General features: G+C 46.5%; 1 protein-coding gene across 2 annotated transcripts in view; it reads left to right on the top strand.

Moving 5' to 3' along the window:
- The window catches only part of CFAP74 (cilia and flagella associated protein 74), a 1,279,283-nt gene that overhangs the window by 532,462 nt on the left and 727,207 nt on the right, over positions 1 to 19,614 (top strand). For both annotated transcript variants that reach the window (XM_086921531.1, XM_086921532.1), the window contains exon 22: positions 3,975 to 4,096. In XM_086921531.1, coding sequence (XP_086777657.1) covers positions 3,975 to 4,096 — 122 coding nt within the window. The remainder of the gene's footprint in view (positions 1 to 3,974; positions 4,097 to 19,614) is intronic.

Genomic DNA, 19,614 nt, shown 5'->3' with positions numbered 1-19,614 from the left:
AGCAACAGCAGCAGCAGCAAAATTCAGTGTACAGATCGTACAGGGGAAAGCAAAGAGCGCGTCCTCGTGGACGTCAGCCCTCCTCTTCCTCCACCTCTTCCAACCCCCCTGGCGCAGAAAAGCAGCCCTAGATCCGCTATTCAGGATCATGTGGGTCCGGTTGGGGGTCGGCTTACCCATTTTCTACAGGATTGGGAATCGGTTACGACAGATCTTTGGGTTCTCAATCTTGTAGAAAATGGGTATGCCCTTCCCTTTCGGGAATTCCCCCCTGTTTACCCTCCTTGTCAAGGTTTTTGCACCGAGGAACATCTGTCTCTTCTGCAGGAGGAGGTTCTAACTCTATTACGAAAGGGTGCGATAGAGGTGGTCCCAGAGCAGGAAAGGGGTCAGGGATGCTACTCCCGGTATTTCCTGATCCCCAAAAAGGATGGCAGGCTTCGTCCAATCCTGGATCTCAGGATCTTGAATCTCTATCTGAAGCAGGAGAAATTCAGGATGCTCACCCTTGTTCAGGTTCTTCAAGCGTTGATGGAAGGAGACTGGATGGTGTCGCTCGACTTGCAGGACGCGTATTTTCACATACCCATCCTGAAGTCGCACAGGAAGTATCTCCGTTTCACGGTTGGGTCGCAGCACTACCAGTTTGCGGTCCTTCCGTTTAGACTTACTACTGCGCCTCGGGTCTTCACCAAGGTGATGGCGGTGGTGGCAGCTCATCTCAGGAGGTCGGGGATACCTGTGTTCCCTTATTTGGACGACTGGCTGATCAAAGCGGAGTTGTCAGAGAAGGTGCTCCATCATCTGCAAGAGACAACTCAGTTGTTGTTCAGGTTGGGTTTTTCGATAAATGTACCCAAGTCTCACCTGGTGCCCTCCCAGCGCAACCTGTTCATAGGTGCCGTACTGGACACTACTGTTTGTCGTGCATTCCCTCCACCTCAAAGGATTCGCGACATTCAGGAAATGATTCCTTTATTTTACAATGGAGCAGTCGTTCCAGTCCTGAAGGTCCTTCGCCTGCTCGGTCTGATGGCTTCTTGCATTCTGTTGGTCAACCATGCACGCTGGCACATGAGGGCACTCCAGTGGTGTCTCCGCAGGCAGTGGTATCAGCACAACGGAGATCTTGGGGAGTCGGTGAAGATCTCCAGAGAAACTGCGGCGGATCTGTCTTGGTGGAGCGTGGAAGGCAACCTGTCGCAAGGAAAGCCTTTCCATCTACCTCCATCGGTGGCCACGGTGATAGCGGATGTGTCCACTCTAGGGTGGGGTGCTCATCTGGGGGATCTGGAGGTCAAGGTTCTTTGGTCTCCAGAGGAAAGGTTGCTTCACATCAACCTTCTAGAATTGCGGGCGATACGTTTGGCGCTCAAGGCCTTCCTCCCTTCCCTTCGCGGTCGCTCGATCCAAGTCCTGACGGACAACACGACCGCGATGTGGTACATCAACAAGCAGGGAGGAGTGGGGTCGCAGTGTCTCTGCAGAGAGGCTTTGCGTCTCTGGTCCTAGGTTCAGGACCACCAGATTTGTCTGATGGCAAATCATCTGGCCGGAGTTCTGAACGTGCGTGCGGACAGTCTCAGCCGGCAGTTCTCTGCCGACCACGAGTGGAGGCTTCACCCGGAGGTGGTTCGTCACGTCTTTCGGACGTGGGGGACTCCTCGGGTGGACCTGTTTGCCACTCGCGAGAATGCTCACTGCCCGTCTTTCTGCAGTCTCCAGTATCCGATGCAAGGAGCCTTGGGGGATGCGTTTCAGTTGAGTTGGGGAAATCAACTCCTTTACGCTTTTCCTCCCATACCCTTGATTCCTCGGGTTTTGAGGAAAATTCACCAAGACCGGGCCCAAGTTATATTGGTCGCTCCGGATTGGCCAAGAAGGGTGTGGTATACAGATCTACTCCACCTCTCCTCTCAACCACCGCTCCGTCTCCCTCTCAGGGCAGACCTCCTCTCTCAGATGGAGGGGCAGGTTCTACACCCCCACCTCCAGACATTGCACCTTCATGCCTGGAGATTGAACGGGGCAACCTGATTTCCTATTCTCTCACGCCTGATGTGGTGGATGTCATTTTGTCTGCCAGACGTGACTCCACTAAGACTGTCTATTCATATAGATGGTCTAGGTTTGTTATTTGGTGTGGTGAGAATGATATTGACCCGTTGAGAGCCCATTTATCAGATGTGCTCCGGTTTGCTCTTTCTTTGGCGCAGCAGGGGCTTGCAGTTGCCACAGTTAAGGGCTATCTTTCGGCGCTGTCGGCTTTTATTTGTTTGCCTGATCAGCCCTCTCTTTTTAAGTCTCCTGTAGTTTTGAGGTTTTTGAAGGGTCTTGTAAACAAGTTCCCTCCTACTCCTTTTATTGTACCTCAGTGGGACTTGAATCTTGTCTTGACTTTTCTGATGGGCTCTCCCTTTGAGCCTCTTCATAAATGTCCTATGAGGCTTTTAACCTTTAAGGCAGTTTTCCTAGTTGCAATTACCTCGGCAAGGAGGGTGAGTGAGCTTCAAGCTCTTAGTTCCAAGCCCCCGTTCCTGACCATACATGCTTATCGGATGGTTCTTAGGACCAGGGCTGCTTTTCTTCCTAAGGTGGTGACTCCTTTCCACCTTGGTCAATCCATTACCCTCCCTACCTTTTACCCTCCCCCGCACCCTTCCAAGGAGGAGGAGAGGTTACACCGTCTGGACCCTAAGAGGGCGGTGTCTTTTTATTTGGACAGAACTAAAGACTGTCGCTTGGATGAACAACTCTTCATTGGCTTTGCTGGCTGCAAGAAGGGAAGAGCGGTCCATAAGAGGACTTTGTCGAGATGGATCGTCCTCTGCATTAAGATCTGCTACTCTTTGGCCGGTAAGGAACCACCAGAGGGCATAAGAGCTCATTCGACTAGGGCTAAGTCTTCGACCTCTGCATTGGCTAGAGGTGTGCCTGTAGAGGACATTTGTAGGGCGGCAACTTGGTCTTCCCTCCACACTTTCGCGAAGCATTACTGCTTGGATACCGAAGTGAGGAGGGACGGTCATTTTGCGCGCTCTGTCCTTCAGGATTTCCTGGTTTAGAAGAGTGGACACCCTCCTCCGGGAGTGGGGACTGCTGTGGGACTCTATTCACAAGGTGAGGAATCCACACGGCAGATGTATCTATCAGAAGAACAAGTTACTTACCATCGGTAACGCTTTTTCTGGTAGATACTATATCTGCCTGTGGATTCCTCACTGACCCACCCGCCTCCCCGTTGTCCACTCTTCTATGCCAGAGTTATTGTACTGTAATGTATATTTATTTTGATGTCAAGGAAATGTTTCAATTGCTTTCCTGCATTTGCTTTGCACTGTGTGTTTTGCCTTGACTATTGTGTACTGTGTATACTTTGTATATATCTACTGTCATTGGTCCGTCCGTGTGCCTCGATGGCACGGAAAAAAGGCGGAACTGATGTCATCACGCCGGCGTGGGCCTATTGTAGGCGTCGGTGACGTCAGCGGAGTCGCGAGCGGAGCCGTGTCTCTGTGACGTCCTATCCACGTCGGCGCGAGGCTACGAAAAGAATTTCCGAATGTTGCTGACGCAAGGGGGATATTCACAAGGTGAGGAATCCACAGGCAGATATAGTATCTACCAGAAAAAGCGTTACCGAAGGTAAGTAACTTGTTCATCAGGAGAACAAAAGCCAATAAAGAACTGTTTGGCTAGAGCTTCATTTATGTTTTTGTCCTACATAATCAGTGATAAAGCTTAAATGTTTTCTTGAAATACCATTGAAGATCATTAAAAAAATCTTAAACTTTTTCATTTTGCTAATTCTAAAGAAATAATATTCTATAAAATAATGAATCCATTAGTACAGCTGCACTAAGTGTAGTGACCTTAAAAATTTTATTTATTTTTATTCTCTACAAGAGATGTTGTGGAAACAGTTTGCTTAATTAATGGCTCAAGGTGCTATTTATTTGTTATTCTTATTCTAGATTCCAATTAAAGTCCTTGGGATTTCCATGGATGTGCCAGTGTGGGTACCAAGGTCAAACATTGATTTGAAGATCTGTATGTACGACAGACTGTACCAAGACAGCATCGTAATTCACAGCAGGTAAGCTGCCTTGATCTTTTTGAATCTTGCACTTATATGGCATTCCCTTCCACAAGGAGGATACAAGGGAAGAGTAAATAAGAGTTGAATTGCACCATACTCTGTGCTAATGTCACTATAATGTCATAGTAATTAAAGGGACGTTTTTTTAAATTATGAAAACTATTCATAAGCACTGTTAGATCAATTGAAAATATAGATTCAGAAGTACTCTGTAAGCGAGTGCATTCATAAAAAGATGTTTTTTGCAGGAGATGGCCATAAAGGTTGCAGTTACATTGGAATATAATTATCAAATTTGGACCATATATCTTTATATTTCATTAATCAAATTATCATTGAACACTCCACCCACTTTAAACTTTGTAGGATCACAAGCACCGCCGTCAGCACACAAGTTCAAAAGTTAAATATATTGTTATCCAGTATTGTGGTATTTTTTATAGATTCACATGCCTGAATCATTCCCCGTCGCTGAGGCGGGAGTCCCACGGTAAATAAAAAAGCAGTGCCAAAGTACATGATAGTAGTAGGTCCAAAGAAAAAGGCCTGAGGCCTAGATCCTAGTAGCCTATCTACATCATTATGCTAAAAAGACCAAAGTCTTTGTCCCAACCAATCATCTGTCAGCACCCTCTAGAATACTCTCTGCAAAGCCAGTTCTCCTCAGATTTTCACCGCACGTCGTGTGAAAGGGAGTCTTCCTGAGTGCCAACTCAGTTTATCCTTCAAGATGTCTGACAAGAAGGCCTTGTTCAAACCTTGCAGAACCTGCGACAAAAAGAGAGTCCATGTTGATGATCAACAAAGGGACTGTATTTATTGTCTCTACCCTACGCATGAGGCTAAAGATTGTAAGATTTGCTGAACCTTCCCTTCTGAAACTCTAAGGGATAGGGAGGCAAGAGTCCTGTTGTGGCTTAAATCTTCTTCAAATGAAGATGATGATAGAGCCTCAACCTCCAGCAAGAGAGCAAGATCTCAAGACAGTTCGTCAAGTGAGGGGAGAAAACATCTTAAATCCTCCCACTCTACTGCTGGCCCTTCTCCACAGGCTTCAGCTCTCAAGGACTCAAAAAGGGAATTTTCAAAAACTGTGAGTAAAAGCTGTTCTGTTTCTTCAGCTTTACCTATGTCGACGACCTGTGTCACGTATTCAGCTCCTTCGTAGACGGCGACAGTTTCTACTATTTCTATTACTTCTCCTATCCTGTTGATTAGGATTTCTATTGTGACTAAGAAAACCGTCGTTGAGGATTTGTCGACGAAGGCCTCATTGACGAAGCCATTAAGACACTCATCGACGAAGCTACCATCGACAAAGCTTCCATTGTCGATGAAGACATCTACTATGCCGTCTACGAGTGCCCCGTCAACGAACAAATCAAGCCCGTCGACGTCGAGTCCGTCGACAATGGTCCCGGTCCCGTCGACAATGGCCCCGTCGACGTTGAATCCGTCGACGACTAATAAAATAAAGAGTCCATTGACAGTACCTCCATCTCCAGTGCTCCATTCAACGACCGTACCATCTGCAGGAGTGAGGCCTGCTTCAACGAAGTCTTTAGTGGCGGTAACAACCTTTTCAACACCTATTTCATTAAAAGGCTTTCAGCTTAAATCTTGCAAAGGCATGACTGTTCTTATATCTCACCACTTACTCCATCTCACCTTCTAGAGACATATGCCCAAGAGGATGATGATGACTATGATGACGATGACGATGAAGGAGCTTTTGGAATAGCTAGTCATCCTTCTGAACTGAACATTAAATGTCAGGATGAAGAGGAAGATGAAGATAACTACTCGGAACACTACTACCAAGAGGACATAGTTGTTCCTCATCACACATGATACCAGAGGCACTCTCGGCTTTCAGATTCCAGCCATCTGCCTCCTAACCTTATTCAGGACTTGCAATCTATGTTAGATGATTATAGGCAGCGCTTTCCCCCGCAACAGGTCATTCCACCACCTCAGCGTATGGTGGTTCTAGATCCTGTTCCTTCACCCGAGGTTCCGATGCCAATTTCTCCAGTTGCAGAACCTCCTCCAGACAACCAGCCTTCTCAGCGTCCCCGAACTCCGGACACTTCTGATGAGGAAGTAGAAGAAGGTGAGCTGCCAGAGAATCCTCACTTGGATCCGTGGGATTCATATATTATCCCCATGCTGTCTCCACCAACTCCACAACCATCGTATTCACCTCCAGAAGATATAGGAAGATTTCATAACCTCATGCAGTGGGCATTTCCGTTTCCTACACAATTTTAAAGAGGAGACTAGGAAAATTACCAGAGCCAATCAAATAATAGATTATATATGGAACGAGGGCATCAAGATTATAAAAAAAATGCATCCGTGCCTGCCGTGCTTCAACGGATTGATAAAAAATATCGTGCTCCGGCCAACAGTCCATCCTGCCTCATCGGACAAACCAGGCCAGATTCTATCATTTCACAGGCCGCCCAACAAGGGTCGAAAAATCCAGCCACACCCATCACTACACCGCCAGACAAAGAAGGACGTCGTCTTAACCTCATTGGTAAAAAAAATTCAACCATGGCTGCCGCTTCCATCAGGGCAGCAAACTCATTAGCGGTCATAGGGCGTTATGATCGCCAAATGTGGTCGGATATGCCTGGTCTGATTGACCTCATTCCAGAGGAGAAATGACAGGAAGCTCAGAAAATTCTACTGGAGGGAGAGCACGCAGCAGCAGATACCATCGATTGTGCTTTGGACATCGTCAATACAAACTTCAGGCAACTGGCTGGGGCTGCAGTTCTCAGGCGCCAGGGTTGGTTAAAAGCTACCACTTTCTGACCAGAGGTCCAAACAAAAATATTATATATGGCCTACGTCGGCGAATCTTTGTTTGGCAAACATATTGACAAAGTCCTCCAAGCAATCAAGACCGACACTGATACGGCAAGATCTTTAGGTTCCCTACAATACAAGCGTGGAACATTCAGAGGTGCTAGAGGGCGTGGCTATTCCTTTAGAGGAGGTTACAATACACAACAGAACAGGCAATGTCAGCCTCAATATCGGCAAAATTACCAATCATAATACCGCCAATCCAATACGGCTGGTTTCTCTCGCCAAGGATGCCAAAAACGCTCCAACAATCAAGGGCTAAACTCTAATAGAAAACTGTGAGTTCAGCCGGACGCCAAGCACACTTCCTCCCCTCCCTGTGGGTGCGAAAATGTAATCTTTTCTGGACCAGTGGCAAGAAATTACTTCCAACCAATGGGTGTTGGACCTCGTACAAAAATGGACACACCTTAGAATTTGTCAACAAGCCACCAACCACTCCACCCAGGGGACCCCTCCCCCTCGTCTTCACTTATTGTTCAAGGAAGCTTGTTCAAGGGTCAAAAACCGAGCTTATGCTCTTGGGACGCCAACCACCATCTCTCCCCACTGCTATGTGGCCTTCATGCCTTGGGCCCATTCCCCAGCCTAAAACTGAAATCAAAAGTCTAGGCTTCTGGCTGGAACAGAATCTCTCCATGACAACACAAGCCAAAAAAACAGCCGGCACCTGTGTTGGTCTACTTCGATCTACCAGGAAGATTCTTCCACTACTTCCCGCAACCTCCCAGAAAATGCTTATGCAAGGTCTAATATTATCAAGACTGGACTACTGCAATGCCCTTTTTTTAGGTGCCCCTGAAGCCACGCTCAATGTCCTGCAGCGAACACAAAATGCCGCTGCAAGGATACTCACTGGCACCCCCCGTAGAGTCTCAGCCAAACCTGCCCTTAAGACATTGCACTGGTTGCCGATACGCGAAAGGGTCAAATTCAAGTCCCTTTGTACCACCCACAGAGCCATGCAAAACCAAGGACCCCCAATGCTAAAATCCATGCTCTACCCATACACCCCGAACAGACCCTTACGATCAGCGCAAGGCAACCTGGCCAAGGTCCACCGAACTAAAAGAGCTCGTACTGGTGGTCGCCGATTCTCGGTGGTCGCCGCAACCCTCTGGAACTCTCTCCCAATCCAACTCCGGTCTGAACCTAATCATATGAAATTCCGAAAACTCCTCAAAACTCACCTTTTCCCACAATAACCTTTTCTCTTCCCCCTCAGCCTCTACCCTCAGTTGTTGGTCTACAATCACAGCGCTGGGACGCTTCCGGGCAGCCATGCGCTATACAAATCCCAATTTCATTCATTCATTCATTCAAGCTTATACAATGCTCCTCAAGAACGCTATAGAAAAGGTCCCAGTACATCAGAAACGGACAGGTTTCTACTCTAGTTTTTTCCTAGTCAAAAAGAAATCAGGGGAATGGCGATCAATCCTGGACCTTCGCAGCCTCAACAGATTCCTCAAAAAACAAGGTTTTTGCATGGTCACCCTCTCAGAGATTCTAAGCTGCCTGACCGTAGGAGATTTTATGGCTTCCTTAGACATGGAAGACGCGTACTTCCACATTCCGATCCATCCAAAACATCTAAAGTATCTCCGCTTCACTGTGGCTGGCGCCCATTATCAGTTCAAAGTGCTCCCGTTTGGACTAAAATCGGCTCTGAGGATCTTTACAAAGTGCCTGGCCCCGGTAGCAGCAACGTTGCGTTCTTGGGGAATCCAGGTCTTCCCGTACTTGGATGATTGGTTAATCAAAGGTCCTTCAAAGCACGCTGTAAAGACTGCTATTTCAACATGTCGCAATCTCTTTGCCTCTCTGGGACTAACTGTTAACAGAAGCAAATCCCAGTTACATCCAAATCAAATCCTGCCTTTCCTTGGAGCACGTCTAGACACGATACAATGCAAGGCATTCTTATCTCAAGAAAGACAACTTCGCCTCCAAAAACTAGCACTCCGAGTCTCAAAAAGAAAGTCACTTTCTGTCCGCATGTTCGCTTCATTCCTGGAATGTGCTCTTCGGCCATAAATCTCATCCCTTTGACACGCCTGAAAATGAGACCTCTACAGGAGGAACTGCATCTTCAATGGCAGCAGGCGACAGGTTGCTTCGACAACATCATCAAGGTCACACCATGCATGGTGGAGGCTCTCCACTGGTGGTCACGGTTACCCAATCTGACACAAGGTCTCACGTTCATACAAATTCCCCCGGACTTTGTTCTGATAACGGATGCGCCATGGAGAGATGGGGAGGTCATCTCCAAGATTTACAAATACAAGGCAAGTGGTCTCAGAAGTCCAGACAATGACACACCAACAGTTTGGAGTTGCGGGCAATTTTCCTATCTTTGCAAGCCTTCCTTCGAAGGATTGCAAGGTCTTCAGTACTAGTTCGAACCGACAATACCACCAGCATGTTCTACGTGAACAAACAAGGAGGGACAAGATCGGCAACGTTATCGAAGGAGGCTCAGGAGTTATGGGAATGGCTTACACTTCACAACATAACTCTCCAGAACATGTCAGAGGCCTCCACAATACCCTAGCGGACAAGCTCAGCAGGTCCCTATCAGACTGCCACGAGTGGGAATTAGACCACATTCAAGTAAACAGAGTGTTCCAGGCTTGGGGCAAACCGACATTGGATTTTTTTTGCAACAAAGCAAAACAAGAAATGCCAGTATTACACCAGCAGATACCCTCAACAGGGGTCAAAAGTGAATGCCCTGTCCATGCGATGGTCAGGAATTTGTGCTTACGCTTTTCCCCCAATCCCGTTGATGCCAAGGGTGTTGCACAAGATGAAGTCGGAGGGCTCCCATCTCATCCTGATTGCCCCCCAGGTGGCCATGCTAGTACTGGTTCCAAGAACTTCTTTTGCTATCCCAGGACTGGCCGATCCGTCTTCTTCCAACTCTAACAATGCTGTTGCGGAACAAAGGGCAAATACTTTACCCAGACCCTCGCTCTCTAAATTTACACGCATGGCTCCTGACTTCTTAGAATTTAAAGACCTTCATATTCCTCAGACTGATGTGACATTTTAGCAAAATCACGAGCCCAAAGCACACTTAAGACTTATCATATTAAATGGAAGAGGTTTTGGTGTTGGTGTGAATCTAACAGTGTACACCCGATAGAAGCTCCTGCAGAACAAATTCTTCCTTATCTGCTGCTGGCTCGCTCTGGACTCTTTTTCGTCAGTAAAAGTCCATCTAGCTGCTCTATCCAGATTCAGGAAAGTTGCTAAGATTCCCTCACTATGTGCATCCTCTTTAACCACATCGCTGCTGATGGAATTCCCCTCCTGTGCTGGAACTCTTTGAATTCCATTGTTTCATGACGAGCTCAGCTCGTCATAAGCACACGACCAGTGTACTGCATGACGAGCTGAGCTTGTCATGAGCAGGGAAGGGGTTAATCAAGCAGTTCATGAGAGGTCTTTTCCGTACTTTCCCTCCGGTTAGGCATCCTCCACCGGAATTGGAACTCAATACGGTCCTCACACAGCTGATGAAACATCCATTCGAGCCCATCCACAAAGCCGACCTCAAATTTCTCACATGGAAGGTCGCCTTACTTCTAAGTCTAACGTCTGCCAGAAGAGTAAGTGAAATTGAGGCGTTCACTATTAAGGAACCATTCCTGCATTTCTCTAAGGATTATATCACTTTTCGACCTAATCCTACATTTATACCTAAGGTACCATCACAGTTCCACTTAAATGAACCAGTGAAGTTGCGAACTTTCTTTCCAAATCCAACTACACCGGCGGAAAGAACATTACATTCTCAGGACATCAAAAGATGTTTAAAATTCTATTTACAAAGGACAAAAGCCTTCAGAAAATCTGATCAACTATTTGTGGCTTACGGTCAAACTAAGCTGGGTACAGCAGTCACAAAGGCCACAATTTCTAGATGGATAGCCTCCGCAATCCATTTCTGCCATATCAAATTGAACAGGCCATTACTGAGGAAAGTCAAGGCTCACTCCAAAAGAGCTGTGGCAGCGTCTACAGCGTTGTTTGCGGGAGTGAGCTAGAAAATATCTGCAGTGCTGCGACATGGAAGCATGTCCACACGTTCACAAGACATTACTGCCTTCAATCCGCAAGTCAAGAGGATGCGGCAGTTGGTCAGGCTGTCTTACAACACCTTTTTCCTCAAGAACAACTTCCGGTAACTGTGTTCTTTTACTCTTTATATTTGCAAAGACATATCTTTATATATCTATATATCTATATCTATATGTATATATATATATATATATATATATATATATATATATATATATATATATATATATATATATATATATATATATATATATATATATATATATATATATACACACACATACATATGTAATGTATTTTGATGTATAGATTTTGCTTTTAACAAATGGATGTACTTGACGTTTAGATATTCATGGCTTTATTGTTCTATGAATGTTTTTTTTTTTAACATTTCTGATCATGTTTTACATGTGGAAAGTTGAGTTACCTTACACGTGTTGATTATTAATATGGATGCAACTGGGAGTTTATCAGTACAAGTCTCCCACCATCCGCACCCGACTATTACTTGGCATACTGCTTGCTACTCTGATTCAGGCATGTGAATCTGTGAAATATACCCCAATACTGGATAAGAAAACAAGTTACTTACCTGTAACTACAGTTATCCAGTATTGGTATCTTTCATAGATTCACATGCACCCACACTCCTCCCCGGAGAGTCAGTTCTCTATTTTGGGATACTTATTTCCCACTTGTGCTAACGAAAATCTGAGGAGAACTGGCTCTGCAGAGAGTGTTCTAGAGGGTGCTGACGGCTGATTGGTTGGGGCAAAGACTTTGGTCTTTTTAGCATAATAACGTAGATAGGCTACTAAGATCTAGGCCTCAGGCCTTTTTCTTTGGGCCTACTACTATCATGTACTTTGGCACTGCTTTTTTATTTACCTTGGGACTCCCGCCTCGGCAACGGGGAATAATTCAGGCATGTGAATCTATGAAAGATACCAATTCTGGATAACTGTAGTTACAGATAAGTAACTTGTTTTCTTCCCCAGCTTATGCATAATGTGGGACGCTGTATAAGCAGTAGCATTAAGGAAACTCAGACACTCATATCTCACTCAGATGTTCACAGACTCACCCATTTCCACCAAAAAGAGTAGCTTTCAGTATGAATACTACTCACCCCTCACTAATTTCAGAAATTCGGATGGATACATCTTTGTGCAGATTCCTTACCTTTAGAATATTCTCCAACCAGGTCTGGAAAAACGTCAGCCAGCAGTAGTTCTCCAGCAGTGCCACATGGAGCCATGCGGCTTCAGCCATGACTTCACCTACTGGATGTGACACCCCTGTGCACTGATATCAGTTCCTCTTTTTGTACACCTCGTTGATGTGGTGCAGAGTTCTCTCTTAGTGCTTCACCAACCAAGTTTTTCTCAGCTTCAACAGCGACTATGTCAAATGTCTCCTCCAAAGGTTTGGAATCTAAGCCCTGTCATAAATGCCACAAGTGACGTCTTAAATTTGATTGTGATGCCGCGGTCTGAGATTTATATTCCCTGATGCACACGAAGGACATCAAGGAGAGTGGGGTAAAATTATTCATGGCCCAGAAGGCCACACAAAGTGTACCCCTTCTCCCACAGGCAAGTCTCCTGTGAGGGACTGATCTCCTAAAAGATCTTCTTCAAATGTTCTTTAGGAAAGAGAAATCCCTTTCCTTGAGGAAATGGTCCTGTTCCTGGGAGCGTATAGAATCACTGTGCCTCTCCCTGACACCTGGCTCTTCCTCAGAGACAATTCTTAAGTTACAGAAGAATAACTCTGTCTGCTGACCCTCGCAGGCCAAGGTCTTAAGTCAGGCTTTGTTTGGCATATTTAGGTTGGCTTTAGTTACGTCTGGTCCTCTCTCCAACAATGGAACGTATCCTTCTGGTTTGGTGACTATGGTAGCTTGGACCCCATGCCTTCTGATCCCACACCTCCACAGGCTCCAGCTCAAGCACCTAAAAAGAGGTGTTGTGGACCACAGCATCATCCACAGTCCATTCAGCATCATCCATGATGGTCAGGTTGCTGAGTCTTTACTTATGTCCCCAATAAAGGCGGCTGATATTATCAGAGTGGTGCAAAAGAAGCTCAGGACTTGCCATCAAGATCAATCTATTTCTAGGCCCCAGAAATTTCCCAGATGGAGAATTTATTCCGCTCCAGTACCATACCATGCCCAATAATGATTATGGGTTGTTGGACTATGATGCCCTTTTTGGCTAAAGTTCCTTAAATGTTATTGTTTTCCTCCTAGACCTTGTGTTTCCGACTTAGATGCTTTGGGCACTTTGCCACTGCTGATCAGTATTAAAGTGTAAGTGCTCCCTGTATAAAAAGTTATGGTAATTGGTTGTTCATAATTGGCATGTTTGTCTTACTAGAAAATTCCCTAGTAAAGTTCACTATGTGTGCCAGGGCTGGTAATGCACATGCTGCTAGTGGGCCTGCAGCACTAACTGTGCCACGCACACAAGTAGCCCTAAAAAGAGATCTTAAGCCTGCCACTGCAGTTCCTGCGCGCAGTTTGTTAACTGCCTTGTTGTCCTGACAAGTGCACCCACTTGCCAGGCCTTACCCTTCCCTTTTCATGCACATCAGACACCTCTATAGTAGGCCCAAGGTACCCCCTGGGCAGAGTTCAGTGTATGTGAAAGGTAGGACATATACTGAGGGGTGTGTCATGTCCTGACAGTGAAATACTGCAGAATTAGTTTTTCACTGGCCATCTTGCCCATAGGATGGAATGGGGAATGTTGTGTCACATGTTTCCAGCATATCTTCCCATAGGCATAAAATGGAGAGATGGAGTTTAGTGTGCCTGAATGCGGAATTTAATAGCTCGTCTTTTAGTGATGATGGCTTTAAAGTTGTGTGTTTAGAAACGACACTTTTAGAAGTGGCTGGTTTCTTGTCCTAACCATCCTGCGTGCCTCTGCCTGGTTGTGTATTGATTGTCTGGGTTTGGATGTGACAGGGTCTGGGGAGGTGTCCTGACACCAGGGAGGAGTAGGTGAGACAGCAACAGGCTGGCCTGCCTTTGGTGTGGTGGGAGGAGTAGCCCCTTTGATGCGAAGAGGGCTGTGCTGCTGCCACAAAAGAAAGGCTCCACCTCCTGCAGAGTGTCTGAGGCCCAGACCCTCACTATCAAAGGGAGAGGGTGTGCACTGGCAGGAAGACACCCAGAACTCGCTTGGACCAGGCTCAGAGACCCCTGAACGCAAAGACTTCAAAGGCATTTAGGGGTATAAATGTGAGAGCGGAACCCCCTGAATTCAAGCCTGAACTCAAGCCTGAAAAAGTATTGAAACTACTTCGTCATCAAGAGGAACCTCTGCCAAAGAAGAACAGCTGAAGAGACTGAAGAGAAAGATTACCCTTGCTGTGTGTTCTGGGGCTGGCTACAGTTTGCCGATTTGACTAAGGAGAGGACAAGGGACTTTGCTTTGTGCTGTGTCCCTCTGCTTGAAAGGACATTGCTGTGTCCTGAAGTAACTTGTCTCCAAGAGCCCAAGAGGAGCTAGCTCCCTGTTGTGGAAACTCAGGAACATCAAAGTTTCCAAGTGTGTCTCAGCGACGCTGTGTGCATGTTCTTTTTGCAGCCTGAGACCTTCTGAGAATTGCCCTGTGGGCGTGTGCCCCAGAGCAGTATTGCGCCCTGCTTCAATCAACAGCATGGCCAGAAGTGCTGTGATCGTTATCGCCTCAGAAAAAGGGGGTGGTGATGGACAGAGTATCTGAATTAAGCAGAACACTCCTACCCAGTCAACAGATCAGGGCTTGATCCATCACCGTTTTTTAGCTCACTGCACCATCCCAGCTCAGAACCTGGCTACATGCAAATTAGTCTGTCCCTGGCCCAGTTCATCATGGAAACAGGGCAGACCAAACTACCAAGCCAATTCTTTTACTGGAAAGGAAACAAGCTTCCGGGGACCGTTTTTTGGCATTATGCCGTCTTCGGCCCGGCTTGCTTGAATCCTGATGGTGCAGTGAGCAAGGGACTCATGTCTGAGCATACCCTTCCACGCTTATGGTGGACAAAACGATTCAGAAAAAGGGGGTGGTGATGGACAGAGTATCTGAATGAAGCAGAACACTCCTACCCAGTCAACAGATCAGGGCTTGATCCATCACCGTTTTTTAGCTCACTGCACCATCCCAGCTCAGAACCTGGCTACCTGCAAATTAGTCTGTCCCTGGCCCAGTGCATCATGGGAACAGGGCAGACCAAACTACCAAGCCAATTCTTTTACTGGAAAGGAAACAAGCTTCCGGGGACCGGTTTCTGGCATTACAGCCGTCTTCGGCCCGGCTTGTTTGAATTCTGATGGTGCAGTGAGCAAGGGACTCATGTCTGCGCATACCCTTCCACGCTTATGGTGGACAAAACGATTCAGAAAAAGGGGGTGGTGATGGACAGAGTATCTGAATTAAGCAGAACACTCCTACCCAGTCAACAGATCAGGGCTTGATCCATCACCGTTTTTTAACTCACTGCACCATCCCGGCTCAGAACCTGGCTACATGCAAATTAATCTGTCCCTGGCCCTGTTCATCATGGGAAGAGGGCAGACCAAACAACCAAGCCAATTCTTTTACTGGAAAGGAAACAAGCTTCCGGGGACCGGTTTCAGGCATTACAGCCATCTTCGGCCCGGCTTGCTTGAATCCTGATGGTGCAGTGAGCAAGGGACTCATGTCTGAGCATACCCTTCCACGCTTATGGTGGACAAAACGATTCAGAAAAAGGGGGTGGAGATGGACAGAGTATCTGAATGAAGCAGAACACTCCTTCCCAGTCAACAGACCAGGGCTTGATCCATCACTGTTTTTTAGCTCACTGCACCATCCCAGCTCAGAACCTGGCTACATGCAAAGTCTGTCCCTGGCCCAGTGAATCATGGGAACAGGGCAGACCAAACTACCAAGCCAATTCTTTTACTGGAAAGGAAACAAGCTTCCGGGGACTGGTTTCTGGCATTACAGCCGTCTTCGGCCCGGCTTGCTTGAATCCTGATGGTGCAGTGAGCAAGGGACTAATGTCTGCGCATACCCTTCCACGCTTATGGTGTACAAAACGATTCAGAAAAAGGGGGTGGTGATGGACAGAGTATCTGAATTAAGCAGAACACTCCTACCCAGTCAACAGATCAGGGCTTGATCCATCACCGTTTTTTAGCTCACTGCACCATCCCAGCTCAGAACCTGGCTACATGCAAATTAGTCTGTCCCTGGCCCAGTGCATCATGGGAACAGGGCAGACCAAACTACCAAGCCAATTCTTTTACTGGAAAGGAAACATGCTTCCAGGGATCGGTTTCTGGCATTACAGCCGTCTTCGGCCCGGCTTGCTTGAATCCTGATGGTGCAGTGAGCAAGGGACTCATGTCTGAGCATACCCTTCCACGCTTATGGTGGACAAAACGATTCAGAAAAAGGGGGTGGTGATGGACAGAGTATCTGAATGAAGCAGAACACTCCTACCCAGTCAACAGATCAGGGCTTGATCCATCACCGTTTTTTAGCTCACTGCACCATCCCAGCTCAGAACCTGGCTACATGCAAATTAGTCTGTCCCTGGCCCAGTGCATCATGGGAACAGGGCAGACCAAACTACCAAGCCAATTCTTTTACTGAAAGGAAACAAGCTTCCGGGGACCGGTTTCTGGCATTACAGCCGTCTTCAGCCCGGCTTGCTTGAATCCTGATGGTGCAGTGAGCAAGGGACTCATGTCTGAGCATACCCTTCCACGCTTATGGTGGACAAAACGATTCAGAAAAAGGGGGTGGTGATGGACAGAGTATCTGAATTAATCAGAACACTCCTACCCAGTCAACAGATCAGGGCTTGATCCATCACCATTTTTTAGCTCACTGCACCATGATCGTTATCGCCATCGGCCCGGTCCTTCGTCCCAAGGGGGAGCCGTTAGGAATTACCTCCGCCGGCCCGAGCCTGCCTTTGCCAAGGAGAGACCTGTGAACCTTCACCATCGTGGGTCCGACGTCCTTTGCCCAAGATCAATGGAGTTGCGCCTGGAGCAGATCAGCTGCGAGGCCATCACCTGGTAGCCCGACTCTCACTGTGAGGAGCAGCAGCCGCCAGCCTGAAGCTGCACAGTGTGACGCCCAAGCCGCTTGGAGAGGAGAGAGAGACTGCATACCCCCAGGTAACGGTCAGCGAGCGTGCGTGTGTCGCCGCCTGGGACGGAGTGCGTGCTATGAGAGAACGCTCTCGGCCTTTCCCATCTTTGCAGTGCGAGCCTCAGCTCAAGTCAGTATCGCTGCCCGTACTCGCCGAGGAGTGGCAGAACTGGGGGCGAATTGTCGAGCTGCACTTTGTTTCCCTCATATCCATATTGGCGCCATATTTTGGCAGTCGCTGACAGCGAGTCAGACAAGAGTGGCATAGAGACCTTCACTAGCACCGTGATCGGTGCCAAACAGCATTATTACTTGCTTTTACGATCCTCATTAGTACTTGCATTACGAACTGTTTATTACGTGCTTCTACGATCCGCATTAGTACTTGCATTTCGAACAGCATTGTCACTTGCTTTACGAACTACATTAGTACTTGCATTAAGGACTGTCTTATTTCTACATTACGAACTGCATAGCATTGCATTAGGACTGCATTAGATCATTGTTAACTGCTCATTAATAGCCCCAGAACCTACAAGTGATTGTTGGCCTAATAACCGGCCCAGTGAAATATTATGAATACGCATATGCTGGATATTTTTATCGTCTTGGTCTCATCGTATTTCTCCTTGATACAGATACCGCTACTTTCCAAAATCAGTGTGGTGTCTATTTGTGGTGTTATCACTGTGTTACTGGGAGTGTGGTTGAAAATACTTTACACATTGCCTTGGAGATAAGCCTGGCTGCTCGTGCTAAGCTACCGGAGGGTGAGCAGGGGTTATCTAAGAGTTTGTCCCTCCTTTCCCTGACTAGAAGCAAGGGTCCCTATTTGGACTAAGGTACCTACCTCAGCCAATTAGAGACCCCCAGTTCTAACATGGGTGCACAGAAAATTATTTACCAAGTGCTTGTGGACTCTTGTAGACTTCTTATAAAGGGAACATCCCTTACCTTCCGGGCACCAACAGATGAAGTATGTTGCTTTGCCACAGTAGTGCATAAAGCTGAGGAGATACAGGTTTGCATTTTCCCTAAGAGATGCCTACATTTAACTCTTTGACTGAGATCCTACAATCAACTTATTCAATTCCCCAATTGATTAGGATATGCAGGCACCTGTCTTGTTTCATTGGGCCGATTCCCTTCTCCAAGCCCATGAGATCACAGTCAAAATTCTGGACCAGTTGTGGGTGGCTCAAAATTCTTGTCCTCGCATTTGTTGCCTGGGAGTTTGGTGGTTCAAGTTTTGTCTTCTAATTGGAACCCCAATGTCTTTCAATGAAGCACTTCTGTACAGGGATTCTAATAAACTGGATGTCATGGGAATAATTGTTTGGGTATCAGGCAGTTTCTCTTTTCATATAGTGAATGCCATATGCCTCCTGGTGTGCTACATCCATGTCCTGTGGGAATTGGCTAAACTAGTAGTTACAAGTCTATGGGAACATGTGCAGAAACCCTTTTCCAAATTGGTCAATGATGGCTTTGATGCCTCAAAGCTGATTCTGAAGTGCTGCTTGAGTTCTGCAGATACAAAAACCTGGGCCATCGGTACCACTGTCATGTTATGCCAGCATTCTTGGATGTCATGTACCAGTTTTTCAGTAGAACTATGATCAATATGCCGTTTGATGGTGAGTATCTTTTTTATGAAAAAAACAACTTGTCCCTAAAGTGCATCAAATGTAGAAGGCCTATGGCCTTGCTTGCCGAACCTGACTTCGCCTGTGAGCAGTGGTGCTGGAGCAATTTTCAGAGTGGGTGTGCTACCATCAATGTTACATCACTAAACTGATAAGGATTCTGACAAATCCAAGCATCACACAAAGGACAAGTGTCTCCAATGAGCTACGCTCATCCAGTAGGACATAGGAGAGTGGTAAGGATGGGGTATGTAGAAAGTGGTGCATTATGGAGCACACTGTCACAAATGTATTTTAAAGCATGGTGTAGTAGCTCACTGTCATTTACAGAAAGTACATTTTCCATTGAAAGGAACACTAAATTTGCACAGACATATAGTTCTACTGATAAAACTATCGAGCACACAAACAATAATCTGTGGAAATTGGGTTGCAGGAAAATTTGTCATTTTTCACCAACTAAAGTTTCTTGATTTGTTTTGATCCTATTAAAATGTGTTTCCATCACATTTCAGAATTACAAAAAAAGCACCTCATTTGTGTGTTCCTAACTGCTTATTTATTTTGAAATATTTATACAGTTCATTAATAGGTATGCAAAATGTGTTCTGTGTTAGAAACAACATCCTACACTCTTACCTTTCACACTAGCAGGATTGCCACAGTTTGCTTTACACAATCCTCTCAATTTGCAGTCAGATAAAGAAAGGTAAACACCAATCCTCTCTGTCCTCTGCCAGATCTGCTGCCTCAAAACCT

Source organism: Lissotriton vulgaris, chromosome 5 (assembly GCF_964263255.1).
Source record: "Lissotriton vulgaris chromosome 5, aLisVul1.2, whole genome shotgun sequence".
In the NCBI taxonomy this organism is placed as follows: Eukaryota; Metazoa; Chordata; class Amphibia; order Caudata; family Salamandridae; genus Lissotriton; species Lissotriton vulgaris.
The sequence above is the reverse complement of the archived record's forward strand: the minus strand, read 5'-3'. Positions and strand labels throughout refer to the sequence as shown.